Source organism: Arachis hypogaea, chromosome 19, assembly GCF_003086295.3.
Source record: "Arachis hypogaea cultivar Tifrunner chromosome 19, arahy.Tifrunner.gnm2.J5K5, whole genome shotgun sequence".
NCBI lineage: Eukaryota > Viridiplantae > Streptophyta > Magnoliopsida > Fabales > Fabaceae > Arachis > Arachis hypogaea.
The window spans coordinates 46645783-46661283 of record NC_092054.1 but is presented as its reverse complement, the minus strand read 5'-3'; the positions used below and the strand labels follow the sequence as shown (position 1 = coordinate 46661283).

Sequence of the window (15501 nt, the reverse complement as noted above, 5' to 3'; positions counted from 1 at the left end):
TATATCAATTCTTAATTAGCCAATTTCCGCCACGTCAATTTTTGGCGCCGTTGCCAGGGAGTTGCAATAGAGTGCTAAAGTTATTAATTGGATTTTATTTATTTGTATTTTATTTTATGTTGCTACCATGAGCTGCTTATTTCTTTCGTTAGATGACGCGTTCACTTCCTGATCCAAACTTGCTAGTATTCGATCCTGAGATTGAAAGAACTATTTCACGAATAAGGCAAGCTCGGCGTCGGTTAGTCCTCTCTGAGGGCGGATCTGAAACGTCACTTGAGAAAGAAACCAGCCCCCGTTCTACTGATTTGGTTGATTTACGTGCAGGTAACATGGCGGCAGCTAGGAGAGTTACTATCCAGGAGGCTGGAGCCCCTGATTTTACAATGCAACCATTTCAAGCGCATCACCCAGCGGTGGCTACAGACTTTGAAATAAAGACCGCACTGCTCAATTTGATGCCCAAGTTTCATGGCTTACCTGCTCAAGAGCCTATCAAGCACTTGAGAGATTTTCAAGCAGCCTGTTCTACTGTCAGGCGTGATGGTGCAGATGAAACTTCAATTTTGTTTAAAGCTTTCCCGTTTTCTCTTGAGGGGAAGGCAAGAAAGTGGTACTACACTCAACCAGCAGCAATTGTGTCCAACTGGGATACACTGAGAAAAGAATTTTGGAAAAATTCTTTCCAGCTAAAGTTACTGATTAACTGAGGAAAGACATTTCCATGATTGTTCAGGATGAATCTGAGACTCTCTATGAATACTGAGAGCGCTTCAATAATCTTTTGGAAGCATGCCCCCACCATATGATTGACAAGATAGTATTACTCGGTTATGTCACACAAGGCATGAGGCCCCAAGATAAGACCACATTGGAAAGTGCTAGCAATGGGTCTATGAAAAAGTACAAGACCACTGACGAGGCATGACAATTGATCAGCGACTTAGCTGAATCTACTCGGAATCACAGGCAGAAACAAAGCCGTTAAAAAGTCGTTGCAGAAGTATCCTTTAGCAGAGAGACTGCTGCTCTGACTCAGAGTATCTGTGAAATGACCAACTTGCTGAAGCAGATGCAATTGAATCAACAACAAGTTCAGCAAGCTCAACCCTCTCCACCACAGCAAAACCAATAGTTAGTCCCACAGAGAGTTTGCAGAATCTGTGCTGATTATAGCCACTATACTGATGAATGTCCGCAGCTCCAGCAGGAAGACAATACCGTAGCAGCCACTCATAACTTCTATGACCGCCCCAACCAAGGGTACAATCAAGGCAGCAATTACAACCATGGATGGCAGGACAATTCTAACCAGAATTGGAGGGACAACAACAACAGAGGAGGCAGAGACAATCAGGGAAATCAGAGGTGGAATAATAATAACAACAGGCAGCAAAACCAGAACCAGCCTTACAGAGCACCTCACCTAAGACAATCCCAAGGACCACAGAATACCCAACAGCAAACCTCAAAAATTACTTATCCTTCCTCATCTTCTAATGATGATTTACTACAATCCATTGATCGGAGACAACAGACCATGGAAAATAATATTAATGCCACTCTAAATGGTCTGAATGCTACTCTGCAAGCTCTTGTCTCACAGATTGGATCAATGCATAACTCCAATAACCAGCCTTTGAGATCCAGTGGAATCCCCTCTCAACCATTACCCAATCCCAAGGGTGGCATTAATCCCATCTTCCTGAGGTCCAGAACCACACTGCAGGAGAGGAATCAGGAGGAGCCAAGCCTACCAGAACACGCCTCAGCTGAAGAGGTAGTGGAAATAGAAGATGCTGAAGAGGAAGAGGACATACAGGACATAGCTGAAAAAGAAGAAGTTCAACCACAAAAGGAAGCACCACAGGGCACAGATACTGCAGAAGACACCACTCCTATCCCATTTCCATAACTTGCAAGGAAGCCCAGGAAGCAGCTGGAACCTGATCCAAAAATGGTAGAGATATTCAAAAAGGTTGAGGTAACTGTTCCTCTTTTCGATGATATTCAACAGGTACCTAAATATGCAAAGTTTCTAAAAGATTTATGTATACATAAAGATAAAATTAATGAATTAGAAACTATTCCTTTAGGTAGTTCCATATCTGCTTTAATGGGAGGTTTACCTGAAAAGTGTAGTGACCCAGGTCCTTGTATAGTTAATTGTACTATTGGTGGTGTGATAATTTCTGACTGCATGTGTGATTTAAGAGCATGTGTGAGTATAATGCCTTTGTCTATATATGATATTTTGAGGCTCCCTCCCTTAAAAATGTCGGCAGCTCGTTTTGTGTTAGCAGATAAGAGCATTATTACAGTGGTTGGAGTTGCTGAAGATGTATTAGTGGCCATTAAGAGACTCACATTCCCCACTGATTTTTATATTCTGGAGATGCCCCAAAATGACTCAGAGAAGCCATCATCAATCCTACTTGGAAGACCTTTCCTGAAGACATTAAAGTTCAAATTGGATGCTTTTTCAGGAACATACTCTTTTGAAATAGATGGCCGATTAATAAGTTTCAACCTGAATGGAGTTATGAAGCACCCTCCAGAAGATCATTCTATCTTCCAGTGTGACATCATAGATGAAACTGTAGCTGAAGTTCACCAGGAGGAATTAGAGGAGAAGCACACAGGACAAGGTCCAAGTGTGGGGACATTCTCAGAGGACAATGACAGTGCTTTACCATTGTTACCAGCTCTAAACAACCCAGAGCCTGACCATGACCAGAAGTTAGAATTAAAACCCCTTCCTCCACACCTCAAATATGCTCACCTTGAGGACAAGCAACAGTGTCCAGTTATCATTGCAAGGGAACTCACTTTTCAACAAGAAGAGCAGTTACTTAGTATGCTGAGGAAGCACAAGAAGGCAATTGGGTAGAGTTTGGCAGATATAGTAAGCATCAACCCTCAAGTATGTGAGCACAGAATATTTTTAGAAGAGGGAGCAAGGCCCGTTCATCAACCCCAGAGAAGACTGAACCCCACTATCTTAGAGGTTGTCAAAAAGGAAGTGACCAGACTACTGGAGGCAGATATCATCTATCCCATCTCAGACAGTGAATGGGTAAGCCCAGTACAAGTAGTACCAAAGAAGTCTGGAGTTAATATAGTGAAGAATGAGCATGGAGAGCTCATAGCAACCAGAGTACAGAACGCTTGGAGGGTCTGCATTGACTACAGACGCCTCAACCAAGCAACCCGTAAGGATCACTATCCTCTTCCATTCATTGATCAAATGCTGGATCGCCTGTCAGGTAAATCACATTATTGTTTTCTAGATGGTTACACAGGTTATTTCTAGATTCATATAGCTCCTGAGGATCAGGAGAAGACTACTTTTACATGCCCTTTTGGGACTTATGCTTACAAGAGAATGCCCTTTGGCTTGTGCAATGCACCAGCTACCTTCTAAAGGTGCATGATGAGTCTTTTCTCTGATCTTATTGAGGACTGTATGGAAGTTTTTATGGATGATTTTAGTGTTTATGGCGATTCCTTTAGCCTTTGCTTAGATGGATTATCTAGAGTATTAGATAGATGTGTCAGTACAAACCTTGTATTAAATTTTGAAAAATATTACTTTATGGTTAAACAAAGGGATTGTACTAGGACATGTTGTGTCTAACACTGGCATTTCTGTAGATCCCGCAAAGGTGGATGTTATTTATAGTTAACCTTACCCCTCTTCTGTGCGGGAAGTCCGCTCGTTCCTTGGCCATGCAAGTTTTTACAGGAGATTCATTAAGGACTTCAGTAAGGTAGCACTTTCCTTATTCAGACTACTGCAGAAGGATATTGAGTTCGAGTTCAGTGAAGATTGCAAACAAGCGTTTGATAAGCTGAAAACCGCCCTGACTCAAGCTCCAATTGTGAGAGGACCAGACTGGAGCTAGCCATTCGAAATAATGTGCGACGCTTCCAACCATGCAGTAGGAGCAGCATTGGCTCAGCGTGAAGGTAGGGATCCTTTTGTTATCGCTTATGCGTCTAAAACTCTAGATGCAGCACAGTCCAATTACACTACTACTAAGAAAGAGCTTCTTGCTATTGTTTTTGCTCTGGATGAATTCCGAGCCTATTTACTTGGTACAAAGGTAGTAGTGTACTCAGACCACGCAGCTCTAAAGTATCTATTAGCTAAAAAGGAGTCCAAACCAAGGCTTATACATTGGATACTGCTATTACAAGAATTTGATTTAAAAATTAAGGATAGGAGTGGTAACCAGAATTTAATGGCAGACCACTTGAGTCACCTTGAGCACATTTCAGATGACCCCACTCCTATAGCTGATAATTTCCCATTTGATAACCTGCAAGCAGTATCCGAGGTAGTCCCTTGGTATGCACCTGTAGCTAATTATCTAGTTAGCCGCACTTTTCCTCCAAACTTTTCTAAGCATCAAAGAGACAAGCTGAAAAGCGAGTCTAAATATTATATATGGGATGACCCATATTTATGGAGATGTGGCACTGACCAGGTAATTAGACGGTGTGTGCCTCAATCAGAATTTCAGTCCATCTTAGAGGCCTGTCACTCATCTGAGAGTGGAGGACATTTTGGCCCTCAAAGAATAGCTAAAAAAATCTTAGACTGTAGATTCTGGTGGCCTACACTTTTTAGAGACGCTGCTGAATTTTGTAGATCTTGTTTTCCATGCCAAAAATTTGGTAATATATCCAGGAGGGATGAGATGCCTCAATAGATTATGCTTTTCTGTGAAATTTTTGACGTTTGGGGCATTGACTTCATGGGTCCATTTCCAAATTCTAATGGTTATTTTTATATATTGTTAGTTGTGGATTATGTTTCCAAATGGGTGGAAGCAATTCCTACCCGCACTGATGATGCTAACACTGTTATTTCCTTTGTGAGAAATCACATTATTTGTCGCTTTGGATCACCACGAGCAATCGTGAGCGATCAAGGCACCCATTTTTGTAACAGGAGACTAACAGGATTAATGAAGAAGCATGGAAAAATTCATAAGGTTGCAATAGCATACCATCCTCAGACTAATGGGCAAGCCGAGGTGTCAAACAGAGAGATAAAGCGTATCTTGCAGAAGATAGTCAAACCTCATAGAAGAGATTGGAGCACCAGGCTACAAGATGCACTTTGGGCGTACAGAACCGCATACAAGACACCCATTGGGATGAGTCCTTTCCGCTTAGTCTATGGAAAAGCTTGTCATCTCCCTGTTGAAGTCGAGCACAACGCCTTTTGGGCAGTAAAGGAGTGCAACATGGGAATTGAGGAAGCCGGAGCTGAAAGGAAATTGCAACTGCAAGAATTGGAAAGCCTTCGCCTAGAAGCTTATGAGAATTCAAGACTATACATGGAGAAGATGAAGGCTGTACATGATCAGCACATTAAGAGAAAAGAATTCCAACCTGGAGACTTAGTCCTCCTTTACAAATCTCGACTGAGACTCATGCTAGGTAAGTTGAGATCAAGATGGGATGGTCCATACAGAGTAGAGAAGGCCGAACAGTACGGAGTTTATCACTTAAGCCATCCTTCAAGCTCTGAACTTATCAAAGTTAATGGACATCGTTTAAAGCTGTACTATGGAGAGAGGATGCAGAAAAACAAGGAGCTTGAGATCTTCCTCTTGGAAGATCCACACATAGCCGAAGATTGAGCTAATGGAGCGTCCAACTTACGGACGTTAAAGCAAAGTGCTAGGTGGGAGACAACCCACCATGGTATGATCGTTCTTTTCTTTATTTTTAGTTTTTTTATTTAATAAATCTTCTCTTTATTAGTACATTTCATGTATTTGTATTTACATACTTTTATTTAAAAAAAAAAGGGAGTTACGCGACGCAACCGCATCATTGACGCGTCCGCGTCGCAAGGAGATGGGAGAAAATAAAAACAAACAGAGAGTCACGCAGGAGCGTGGCTGGAGGCGTGCCAATGGCACAAATCATCCCACGCGACCGCGTCGCTGACGCGTCCGCGTCGAGTGCGAATACTGGCCTCCCACGTGACCGCGTGCCCCACGTGGCCGCGTGACCTGGACTTCAACGTAAAAAGGGGTGCACGACCGAAAGTTGTGCTAAAGTGGTGCTGGATTGGTGCTGTAAGCACAATCCTTCCCACGCAACCGCGTGACCGACGTGACTGCGTCACATCCCAATTATTGCCCACTCACACGATCGCATGCCCTACACGATCGCGTCACCTAATATTTGGCAATTAATGATTTTGAACAGAGAGTTGTGCGAGCGCGAGGCTGCCCTCGCGCCAGTGGCATAAAACGGGTCACGTGACCGCGTGACCGACGCGACCTCGTCTATCAGTATCAGTGCAAGTTACGCGACCGTGTGCCCCACGCGACTGCGTCGACTGCGCCGCATAGCTTCCATGATTTGCCACTTATCTTATCTTTTTCTCCTCCAATCCTATTTTCTCTTTTCCCTCCTTATTTCTTCCTCCTTCTTCCTGCTTCCTTCTTTCTCACTTTTTACACCCTCACTCTCTCTCTCTCTCCCCCATTAACGAGGTTTTCTTTTTCTTCTTCTCTTCTTACTTTTCTATTTTTCTTCTTATTTTTCTATGTTATCTTCTTTTCTTTTCTTTTTACTTTTATTATTCATATTTTCTTCCTTTTTACTTGGTGTTAGAACTTTATTTGATTCATTATTTCTCATTATATGCTTGTGGATTGTTCTAAATTTGTTTGGCAATTATATATTACTTTTTAAAGGGTTGCTTGCATGTTCAATTTAATACTTTCCATATATTATTTCACCATGCATGCTATGTGTTTGTGAAAAAGCCCATATGACATTTTGCACTTTTCTCCGTTATTCTACTCTACTATTAAATGCCCATTTTTCACAAAACCCCTTTTATATTTTATTCGTTATAAATAATTGTCAATACAAACATGATGGTTTGTTACGAGTGATGCTTGATCTATGCTACTCATGCCTTTGCCAGCATGCCAATAAACACCTTGCATTCACTTGTCATCATATGCACTAACTATTTTCCATTGATGACTTTTCACATGTAGTCATGACCATGTGATAACATCATTTACCTTTTACTGTGCTTTCATAACCACCCTTTTCCGTTCTCTTCCTTGCTCTATCTCTTTGAATTTAATTTACTTTCTCTTCCCTTTTTCAGAATGGCCACCAAGAAAGGAAAAGAGAAAGCTACTCCCAAATCAACAGCAAGAAGAGGAACAAAAAGAGCATTAGTGGCAGAACCCTCTTCAACTGCGGTTAAACCCTCAACAAAGAGACTTAAGAGGATTATAAAGGTTGATGATAAAGAAAAAGCCTTCCCAGCAAAGGACACTGCACGATTTCCCAATCGCTACTGTGAGCAGATGTTCCCCATCCTGGCAGAAAGGAGCTACAACAACAAATACCTTCTTCTCCTCCCAAACCATATTGCTACCTTTGTTGAGCCGCAAATTGCACAAAGACAATGGGGTTTCCTACAGAGACAGTCGAGGCAGGTCAATCTTTCTTGGGTAGTCGAGTTCTACTCCAACTTCCACCTGCCAACCCTGCAGTCTGTCTTTGTCCGTCAGAAGCAAGTCCCCATTACAGAAGAGGCCATTCAAAAACTCTAGGTCATCCCCCTATTCCAGAAGGTTTGGACGCCTTTCAAGAAGCCACACTCAAGTGCCAGATGTACCAATTTGACTGGGACGCGGTTCTCAGAATTATCGCACTACCTGGCAGCCGATGGATCTACGGATACCATCGTACCCGCCCTAAGGGAATTTCGGCTTCAGCACTTACCTTGGAGCCTCGCGTATGGGCACAAATCATGTCCCATTACGTCTTTCCGAGCACTCACGAGTCCTCCTTTACTGCGGTCATGGCCGTTCTACTATGGTGCATCCTTACAGACCAACCTCTGAACCTTCCAAGACACATCCGGAATGCCATGGGACACGTACAAATCACGGGCAACTTACCTTTCCCTACCCTGGTCTCAGATCTTGTCTCAGCAGCCGGAGTCTCTTACAGAGTTGGGGACACCAAAGCCATGCTTCCACGGGATGATCAATACGTCCCTAATGGGAAATATATCAGACCTCCAGCCACCACTATCAGCCAGCCTACTGAACCAGTTGAGGATATTCCTTCTTCAACACCACAAGCACCTACCACTGACCAACTACTCCATCAGATACTCGAAAGGTTGGATCGGCAGGAACACAAAGCTAAGATGAGAGAGCGCCGTAACAAGCGCCGATTCACATACCTCAAGGAACTGATTATGGGAAAATTTAAGGACTCAGACACCCCGGACTCCACTTCCTTTACCAGCACAAGGAGCCATGATATTCCCGACTGTGGAGATACTGCTACCAGCCCACCCCTGTTCCTGACAGATGGCACCAAGGATGGTGCAAAGCCTTAAGTGTGGGGAGGTCGGTCAGTACCTGACTTTCGGAGGTAATTTCTCTTCCCTAAACACCAGTAAATTAGGATATTTAGTTAGTTTTCTTTTATAGAATAGGATAAATTGCATAGTAATAGATTAGTTGCATGCATGTTCTACTTGGTTGAAAAGATAATAAGTTTCTTCTAAGACTTTATTTTTGGAACAAAATTTCACTAATTTTAATTAAATTTTTATGTTAAATTTGCTTGAAGTTGTTTTTGGAACATGATTTTTGAGCTAAAGAACACACAACCTGTGAGATTTGAGCCTTTATGCATGGTTACATTATTTAACCATAATTATTTTATTCTTGTGTGTTTACTTCTCTATGATTGTAATCTATATTTTGTTTCATCCTATATGTCCAATATTTATTATATTTATATGTTTGCATATGATTGAGGCCATTAATTGTTTAGCTCACTTATCCAAATTAAGCCTACCCTTTCAATTACCTTTGTTAGCCACTTTGAGCCTTTAAATCCCATTTGTTCTATATTTTACCACACTACTAGCCTTAAGCGGAAAAACAATTATATATCCCAAACTGAATCTTTGGTTAGCTTAAGATAGAATTGTGTGTGCTAATTAAGTATGGAAAATTGTGGGAACAAAAGATAATAAGGGAATGTGTCATGATAATAGAATGGGAATTTGGATACCTACTCATGTGAAACTATAAGAATTAAAAATCTATGTCCATTGATAAGCTATGTTTATTTTTATGCTTATAAAAAAAATCAAAAATATTCAATAAATAAATAAGGGGACAAAATTACCCCAACGTTAAGTTAAGAATTCAAAGGTCAATGCATGTATGATAAAATTAAAATAAAAGTTGATACATGAGTATGGAACGTGAAAGAGAAATTCTGGGTAGCTAGGTATGAATTCTAAAGTTATATAGAGTATATATATATAGGTTATGTTAAAGCTTGGGTCAATTAAAGATTCAGTTTATAAGCTTACTTAGCCATATATGTATCCTTACCATTACCTTGGCCTCATTACAACCTTGAAAAGATCTCATGATGTTTGCATTGGTATATTAAATGTTGTTGATTGATTAGGAGAAGAACAAAAATTAGAAAGCATGATTAGAGAAGGATAGAGTGATTGCCCTATACACTAGAGAGATTAAAGCGTACATACATCATCAGTGAGGGTTCAATGCTTAAAATTCTATATTCCTTGCTTTCATGAGCTGCCTTCTTGCATTTTTATCTGTTCTTACTCCATGAGAATTGAATTAGTGGAATTTAATTTGTAATTGTTTTGAAGAGCTTATTTATTATTGATCAAGTGGACAAAAAAATCATATAGTTGCATTCATATATATAGGCTGCATTACATTGCGTAAGTTTTATATGTTCCTACTCATTTATTTTATCTCCTTCAACTAAGCATGAGGACATGCTAATGTTTAAGTGTGGGGAGGTTGATAAACCACTATTTTATGGTTTATAATGTGTTTAATTGTGTGGTTTTATCATGATCTTTACCCACTTATTCATATGATTAGCATGCATTTATATTTCCTTCCTAAAATTATTACATGATTGAAAACTTGCTTCCTAGAGACTTTTAATTATGTATTTTAATTCTCCTTTATTCCATTCGATGCCGTGATCTGTGTGTTAAGTGTTTCAGGCTTTACAGGGCATGAATGAGTTGGAGATTGGAAAGGAAGCTTGCAAAAAAATGGAAGGAACACAAGAAATTAAGGAGATGACCAGCGAGAAGTGACGCGGCCGCATGGCTCACGCCATCGCGCAGAAGAGAGGAAATCGCAGTGACGCGGTCGCATGGCTCACACGACCGCGTGGATTGGAATAGCACAAGTGACGCGGAAGCGTGGACGACGCGCCCGCGTAGAAAAGCAAAACGCCACATGACGCGTCCGCATAAATGACGCGATCGCGTGACATGCGCGATCTGCATAACCTGCAGAATTCGCTGGGGGCAATTTTGGGCCCTGTTTTGACCCAGTTTTCGGCCCGAAAAAAGTAGACTAGAGCCAGAGGACATGCAGAAACCAAAAACAACATTCATTCTACACAGTTTTTAGTTTTTAGATCTAGTTTTACTCCTCCTCTAGGTTTTCTCTCTTCACATTCATAGTTCTTAGGATTTTTTATTTCGATTGCTCTTTGCATTGGGATATTGAGAAGAGTTATTACCTCATCAAGACTTCGTCATTCTAGTTCGTTTTCTTTACTTGGCTTTATTCTTCCATGTCCTTTAATTTACTCAATTTTATTATCGAATTATTTTATAATTTATTAATACAAGAGTTACTTTTATTTTTAATTGATTCCTTTGAGTTTTATTTATCATGTCTTTCATTAGTTCCCTTTCCTATGTTATAAGTTCTACATTCACAATGAGCGAGTAGTTCCCTGGCTTGATGGGGAGTTAATTGAAAGGAACCCTTGAGTTGGAATGTTCAAAGGAGAAATTGTAATTGGGTTTATTGTTAGATGGCTCTCTAGTCACTAAGGCCAATCCTTCCAAGTAAGCGGATTGGGACTTGTGAGTAGAAACATCATTCCAACTTGTTTGACTTTCCCTTATTTAGTAAGGGATAACTAAACAGAACGACCTTCAATTATCAATTAATCTTGAGAGTACTGCAACAAGAATAGGGCTTCCAACTAATCTACTCCCAGTCAAGGCTTTTATTTAAATTACTTAATTTCCCCAATTTAATTTCCTGTTTATTCAACTCAAACTCTTTCTGAAAATATCTGATTGATAAAATTGCACACCTTTCTGCAACTCGTTGGGAGACGACCTGGGATTCATACTCCCAGTATTTTAATTTTAATTTTTTGTGACAACCCTTCTAAATTGATAAGCGGATTTCTGGTTGGTTAAGAACTATACTTGGAACGCACAACTTATATCAATTCTTATTTAGCCAATTTCTGCCACGTCAGCCTTCCTTGATGAGGGACATAAATTTCCGGTGATAGTGGCAACCGACCTCTCCCATCAAGAAGAGCAGCAACTCCTTAAAGTTATCTGGAAGTATAAGAAGGCAATCAGATAGAGCTTAAGTGACATTGTGAGGATAAGCCCTCAAGTGTGCCTCCATTGTATTTTCTTGGAAGAAGGCGCCAAGCCGGTCCGACAACCGCAAAGGCGGCTAAATCCTATAATCCTTGACGTAGTCAAGAAGGAAGTGACTTGCCTCTTCGAAGCGGACATCATCTACCCCATTTCCCACAGTGAATGGGTGAGTCTGGTCCAAGTAGTGCCGAAGAAGTCCGGAGTAACAATGGTGAAGACGGAGAGTGGAGAGCTTGTGGCCACCCGAGTCCAGAACACTTGGCGAGTGTGCATTGATTACCACCGGCTGAATCAAGCAACGCGGAAGGACCATTACCCGTTGCCGTTCATTGACCAAATGTTGGATTGCTTGGCAGGTAAATCCCATTATTGCTTTCTAGATGGATACACAGGCTACTTTCAAATTCACAGAGCTCATGAAGATCAGGAGAAAACTACTTTTACTTGCCCCTTTGGGACGTTTGCGTATAAGAGAATGCCGTTTGTTTTATGCAACGCACTGACAACGTTCTAAAGATGCATGACAAGTGTTTTCTCAGATCTCTTGGAGGATTGTATGGAAGTCTTCATGGACGATTTCAGTGTGTATGGTAGCTCGTTTGATGCTTGCTTAGGGAACTTAGCTAGGGTACTAGAGCGATGCACCAATACTAACCTTGTTCTAAATTTTGAAAAGTGCCATTTCATGGTGAAACAAGGTATAGTGTTGGGTCACATTGTTTCTAAAGACGGAATTTCCGTCGACCTGGCTAAGATTGATGTCATCTCGAGTTTACCTTACCCCTCCTCGGTGAGGGAGATTCGTTTCTTCTTAGGTCATGCAGGTTTTTATCATCGGTTCATCAAGGACTTTAGCAAAGTCGCACTGCCCCTTTCCCGCCTACTACAAAAAGATGTAGAATTTCATTTCAATGAAGATTGCAAAAAGGCTTTTAACAAGTTGAAGGAAGCACTAACCACAACTCCTATTGTGCGAGACCCAAATTGGAACTGACCTTTTAAGATCATGTGCGATGCCTCGAATCACACTGTAGGTGCCGCACTAGCACAGCGCGATGGTAACGCTCCCTGCACTATAGCTTATGCATCAAAAACTTTAGATTCGGCTCAGTTGAACTACACCACCACCGAAAAAGAGCTTTTAGCGATTGTTTTTGCTCTAGACAAGTTTTGACCTTATTTGCTAGGCTCTAAAGTGGTGGTGTATTCTGACCATGCCGCACTGAAATATTTGCTAAAGAAGAAAGAGTCAAAGCCTAGGCTCATTAGATGGATATTGCTTTTGCAAGAATTTGACTTGGAAATCAAAGATAGAAGTGGATCCCAAAACCTAGTGGCGGACCATTTGAGTCGGCTAGAACATTTAACTCCGGATCCCAGTCCTATCAATGAATCATTTCCCTTAGATACCTTGCAAGCAATATCCCAAAGCACCCTTTGGTTTGCCCCGATAGCTAATTACTTGGTCGTTCATGTTTTTCCCCCACAATTTTCAAAGCATCAAAAGGATAAATTAAGAAGTGATGCTAAGTATTATCTCTGGGATGATCCATATTTGTGGAGGCGTGGGGCGGATCAAGTAATTAGAAAATGTGTGCCGAAATCTGAATTCCAGTCTATCCTTCAATTTTGCCACTCATCTGAGAGTTGGGGTCATTTTGACCCACAACAGACAGCAAGGAAGATTTTAGACTGCGGATTCTAGTGGCCCACTTTGTTTAGGGATGCCAACCAGTTTTGCAAATCTTGTCATCAATGCCAGAAATATGGAAATACCTCTCAGAGAGATGAGATGCCCCAACAACCGATGATTTTTTGTGAGATTTTTTATGTCTGGGGCATGGATTTCATGGGGCCATTTCCAAATTCCAATGGGTTTGTGTACATATTGTTAGCAGTAGACTACGTCTCTAAATGGGTGGAAGCAATTCCTACCTGTTGCGATGAGGCTAATACTGTTGCTTCCTTTTTGAAAAATAAAATTATTTGTAGATTTGGGTCACCACGAGCAATCGTGAGCAACCAAGGAACCCAGTTTTGTAACAGGAAAATTGAGGCATTGATGAAAAAGTATGGGGTTATTCACAAAGTTTCTACAGCCTATCACGCCCAAACCAACGGGCAAGTGGAAGTATCCAACAGGGAGATCAAAAGAATCTTAGAGAAGGTGGTTAACCCACAGAGGAAGGATTGGAGTTCTAGATTGGGAGACGCATTATGGGCCTATAGAACTCCTTACAAGACCCCAATTAGAATGAGCCCCTTCCGTATTATTTTTAGGAAACCCTGTCATCTTCCGGTTGAGATCCAACATAAAGCCTTTTGGGCGGTGAAGAATTGCAATCCGGACTTAAAGGGGGCGAGAATGGAACGTAAGCTCCAATTGGAAGAATTAGAATGCCTTAGGTTGGAAGCATATGAAAATGCTCAGTTCTACCAGCAAAAAGCTAAGGCATTCCATGACCAGAATATAAGGCGGAAGAACTTCAAGATAGGTGACGAAGTGCTTGTGTACAATTCAAGGTTGCGGTTCATGCCCGGGAAATTGAGGTCTAGATGGGATGGGCCGTTTAAAGTGGTAGATGTCAAATCATATGGGGGTGGTGGAAGTGATTCACCCAACTAATGGATTTAAGTTCAAGGTCAATGGTCATAGGGTGAAGCTCTATCACACTCAACCCAAAAATGCCAAGGAGTTAGAGATCTTCCTCCATGGTGAAGTTCCCAAGTGACCAATGAAGTCATGCAAGTCCAATTTAGGACTCTAAACCAAAGTGCTTGGTGGGAGACACCCCACCATGGTGACATTATTCCAACTCTATCTCTTGTTTATAGTCTTTTGCCTTATTTACCTTTTTGTGATATAATGGATAGTTTAAGTTTGATTTAATGAATTTTGAGTTGTTCAAGTTGTATTGCTTGTGGACTGTGAATTTGTGCTTATTTGAATATTTTGGGGTTGGTACGTGGATATGCTAAGGGTAGAAACCTAAGTTTTGAAGAGGAAAAAATTTTCTAAAACAGGGAATCTGTGCGTCCTTACCCACCTATGCGTCCGCACAACCCTGAATTTTTCTCCATCTGTGCGGACGCACCAACCTGTGCGTCCGCACGAGCTTGGCTTTGCCCTTTGGTCGCAGCGCCAGCACAGCCTGTGCGTGCGCGCTGCCAGTTTTCCTTATCCTGAGCGAGCGCTCATCTCTGTGCGCCCGCACGCACTCCCTTTTCTACTCCAGCTCTGTGGCTGCACAGACGTGTGCGTCTGCACGCAACTTGATAGCCCCTCTGGTGGCAACGAGGGAACAGCTTGTGCGTGGGCACAACCTACCCCATTCCCAACCTCTGTGCGTGCGCACGGACCTGTGTGCGCACACACATGAGCTTTCGTCCTCAAGTAAAAAAAAAAGCTCTGTCATGCGGCCGCACGTCTTTGTGCGTCCGCACGTCCTTTTGCAACCCCTCTGGTCGCAGCGATCGCACACTGTGTGCATTCACACCTTTCCAAATTTTCATATCTGTGTGTCTGCACAAGGTGCATTCTGGGTAATATCAGGGCAACCTTCCCTGTTGTGAGGCAGGTTCCTCTTCTCTTTTTCTTCTTCATAGCTGCCCTCTCTCCCTCTTCTCTATCCAGCCCCGCTGGTCCTGGCTGCCGCCGCCCACCGCCGGCGACCACTCTCTTTCCTCTTCTCTTCTCTCTTTTCCTTCTTCCTTTCCTTCTCTTTTCTATGTACACCGCCGGTGAGTTCTCTCTTCCGGTGCTTTCTTTTTCTGGCGAACCCAACCGCCGTGATTTCGTAGTGGCTATAAAAAGTGCCATTGTTTCCCACCTCATTCTTGTCTTCTCAACTTTTACATCTAAGGTTCTTGTTTTTCCTTTCTCTTTATGTTAATATTTGTGTGATTGTTTCCATTCCTTTCTTATTGTTTAGATTTAATTAGTTGCTTTCTTTCTTGTTTCCTTGATTTGCAAAGTGTTGTTGTTTGATTTTTGGGAT

General features: G+C 41.7%; 2 protein-coding genes across 2 annotated transcripts; both read left to right on the top strand.

The window, feature by feature from the left end:
• The first annotated feature begins 11711 nt into the window (after positions 1-11711).
• LOC112778314 (uncharacterized mitochondrial protein AtMg00860-like) lies at positions 11712-12497 on the top strand. The gene is made up of 2 exons (XM_025822645.1): positions 11712-11859; positions 12043-12497. The coding sequence occupies exons 1-2, from the start codon at positions 11712-11714 to the stop codon at positions 12495-12497; spliced, it is 603 nt and encodes a 200-aa protein (XP_025678430.1).
• A 12-nt stretch (positions 12498-12509) lies between these two features.
• Positions 12510-13208, top strand: LOC140182258 (uncharacterized). The gene is made up of 2 exons (XM_072228401.1): positions 12510-12561; positions 12691-13208. The coding sequence occupies exons 1-2, from the start codon at positions 12510-12512 to the stop codon at positions 13206-13208; spliced, it is 570 nt and encodes a 189-aa protein (XP_072084502.1).
• The last annotated feature ends 2293 nt before the right edge of the window (positions 13209-15501 follow it).

Coding starts and splice junctions, on each gene's coding strand:
- LOC140182258 (XM_072228401.1), top strand. CDS start 12,510: ATGTGCGATGCCTCGAATCACACTGTAGGTGCCGCACTAGCACAGCGC. Junction 12,562..12,690: donor CGCACTAGCACAGCGCGATG/GTAACGCTCCCT, acceptor CTTATTTGCTAG/GCTCTAAAGTGGTGGTGTAT.
- LOC112778314 (XM_025822645.1), top strand. CDS start 11,712: ATGGTGAAGACGGAGAGTGGAGAGCTTGTGGCCACCCGAGTCCAGAAC. Junction 11,860..12,042: donor AATGTTGGATTGCTTGGCAG/GTAAATCCCATT, acceptor GTGTTTTCTCAG/ATCTCTTGGAGGATTGTATG.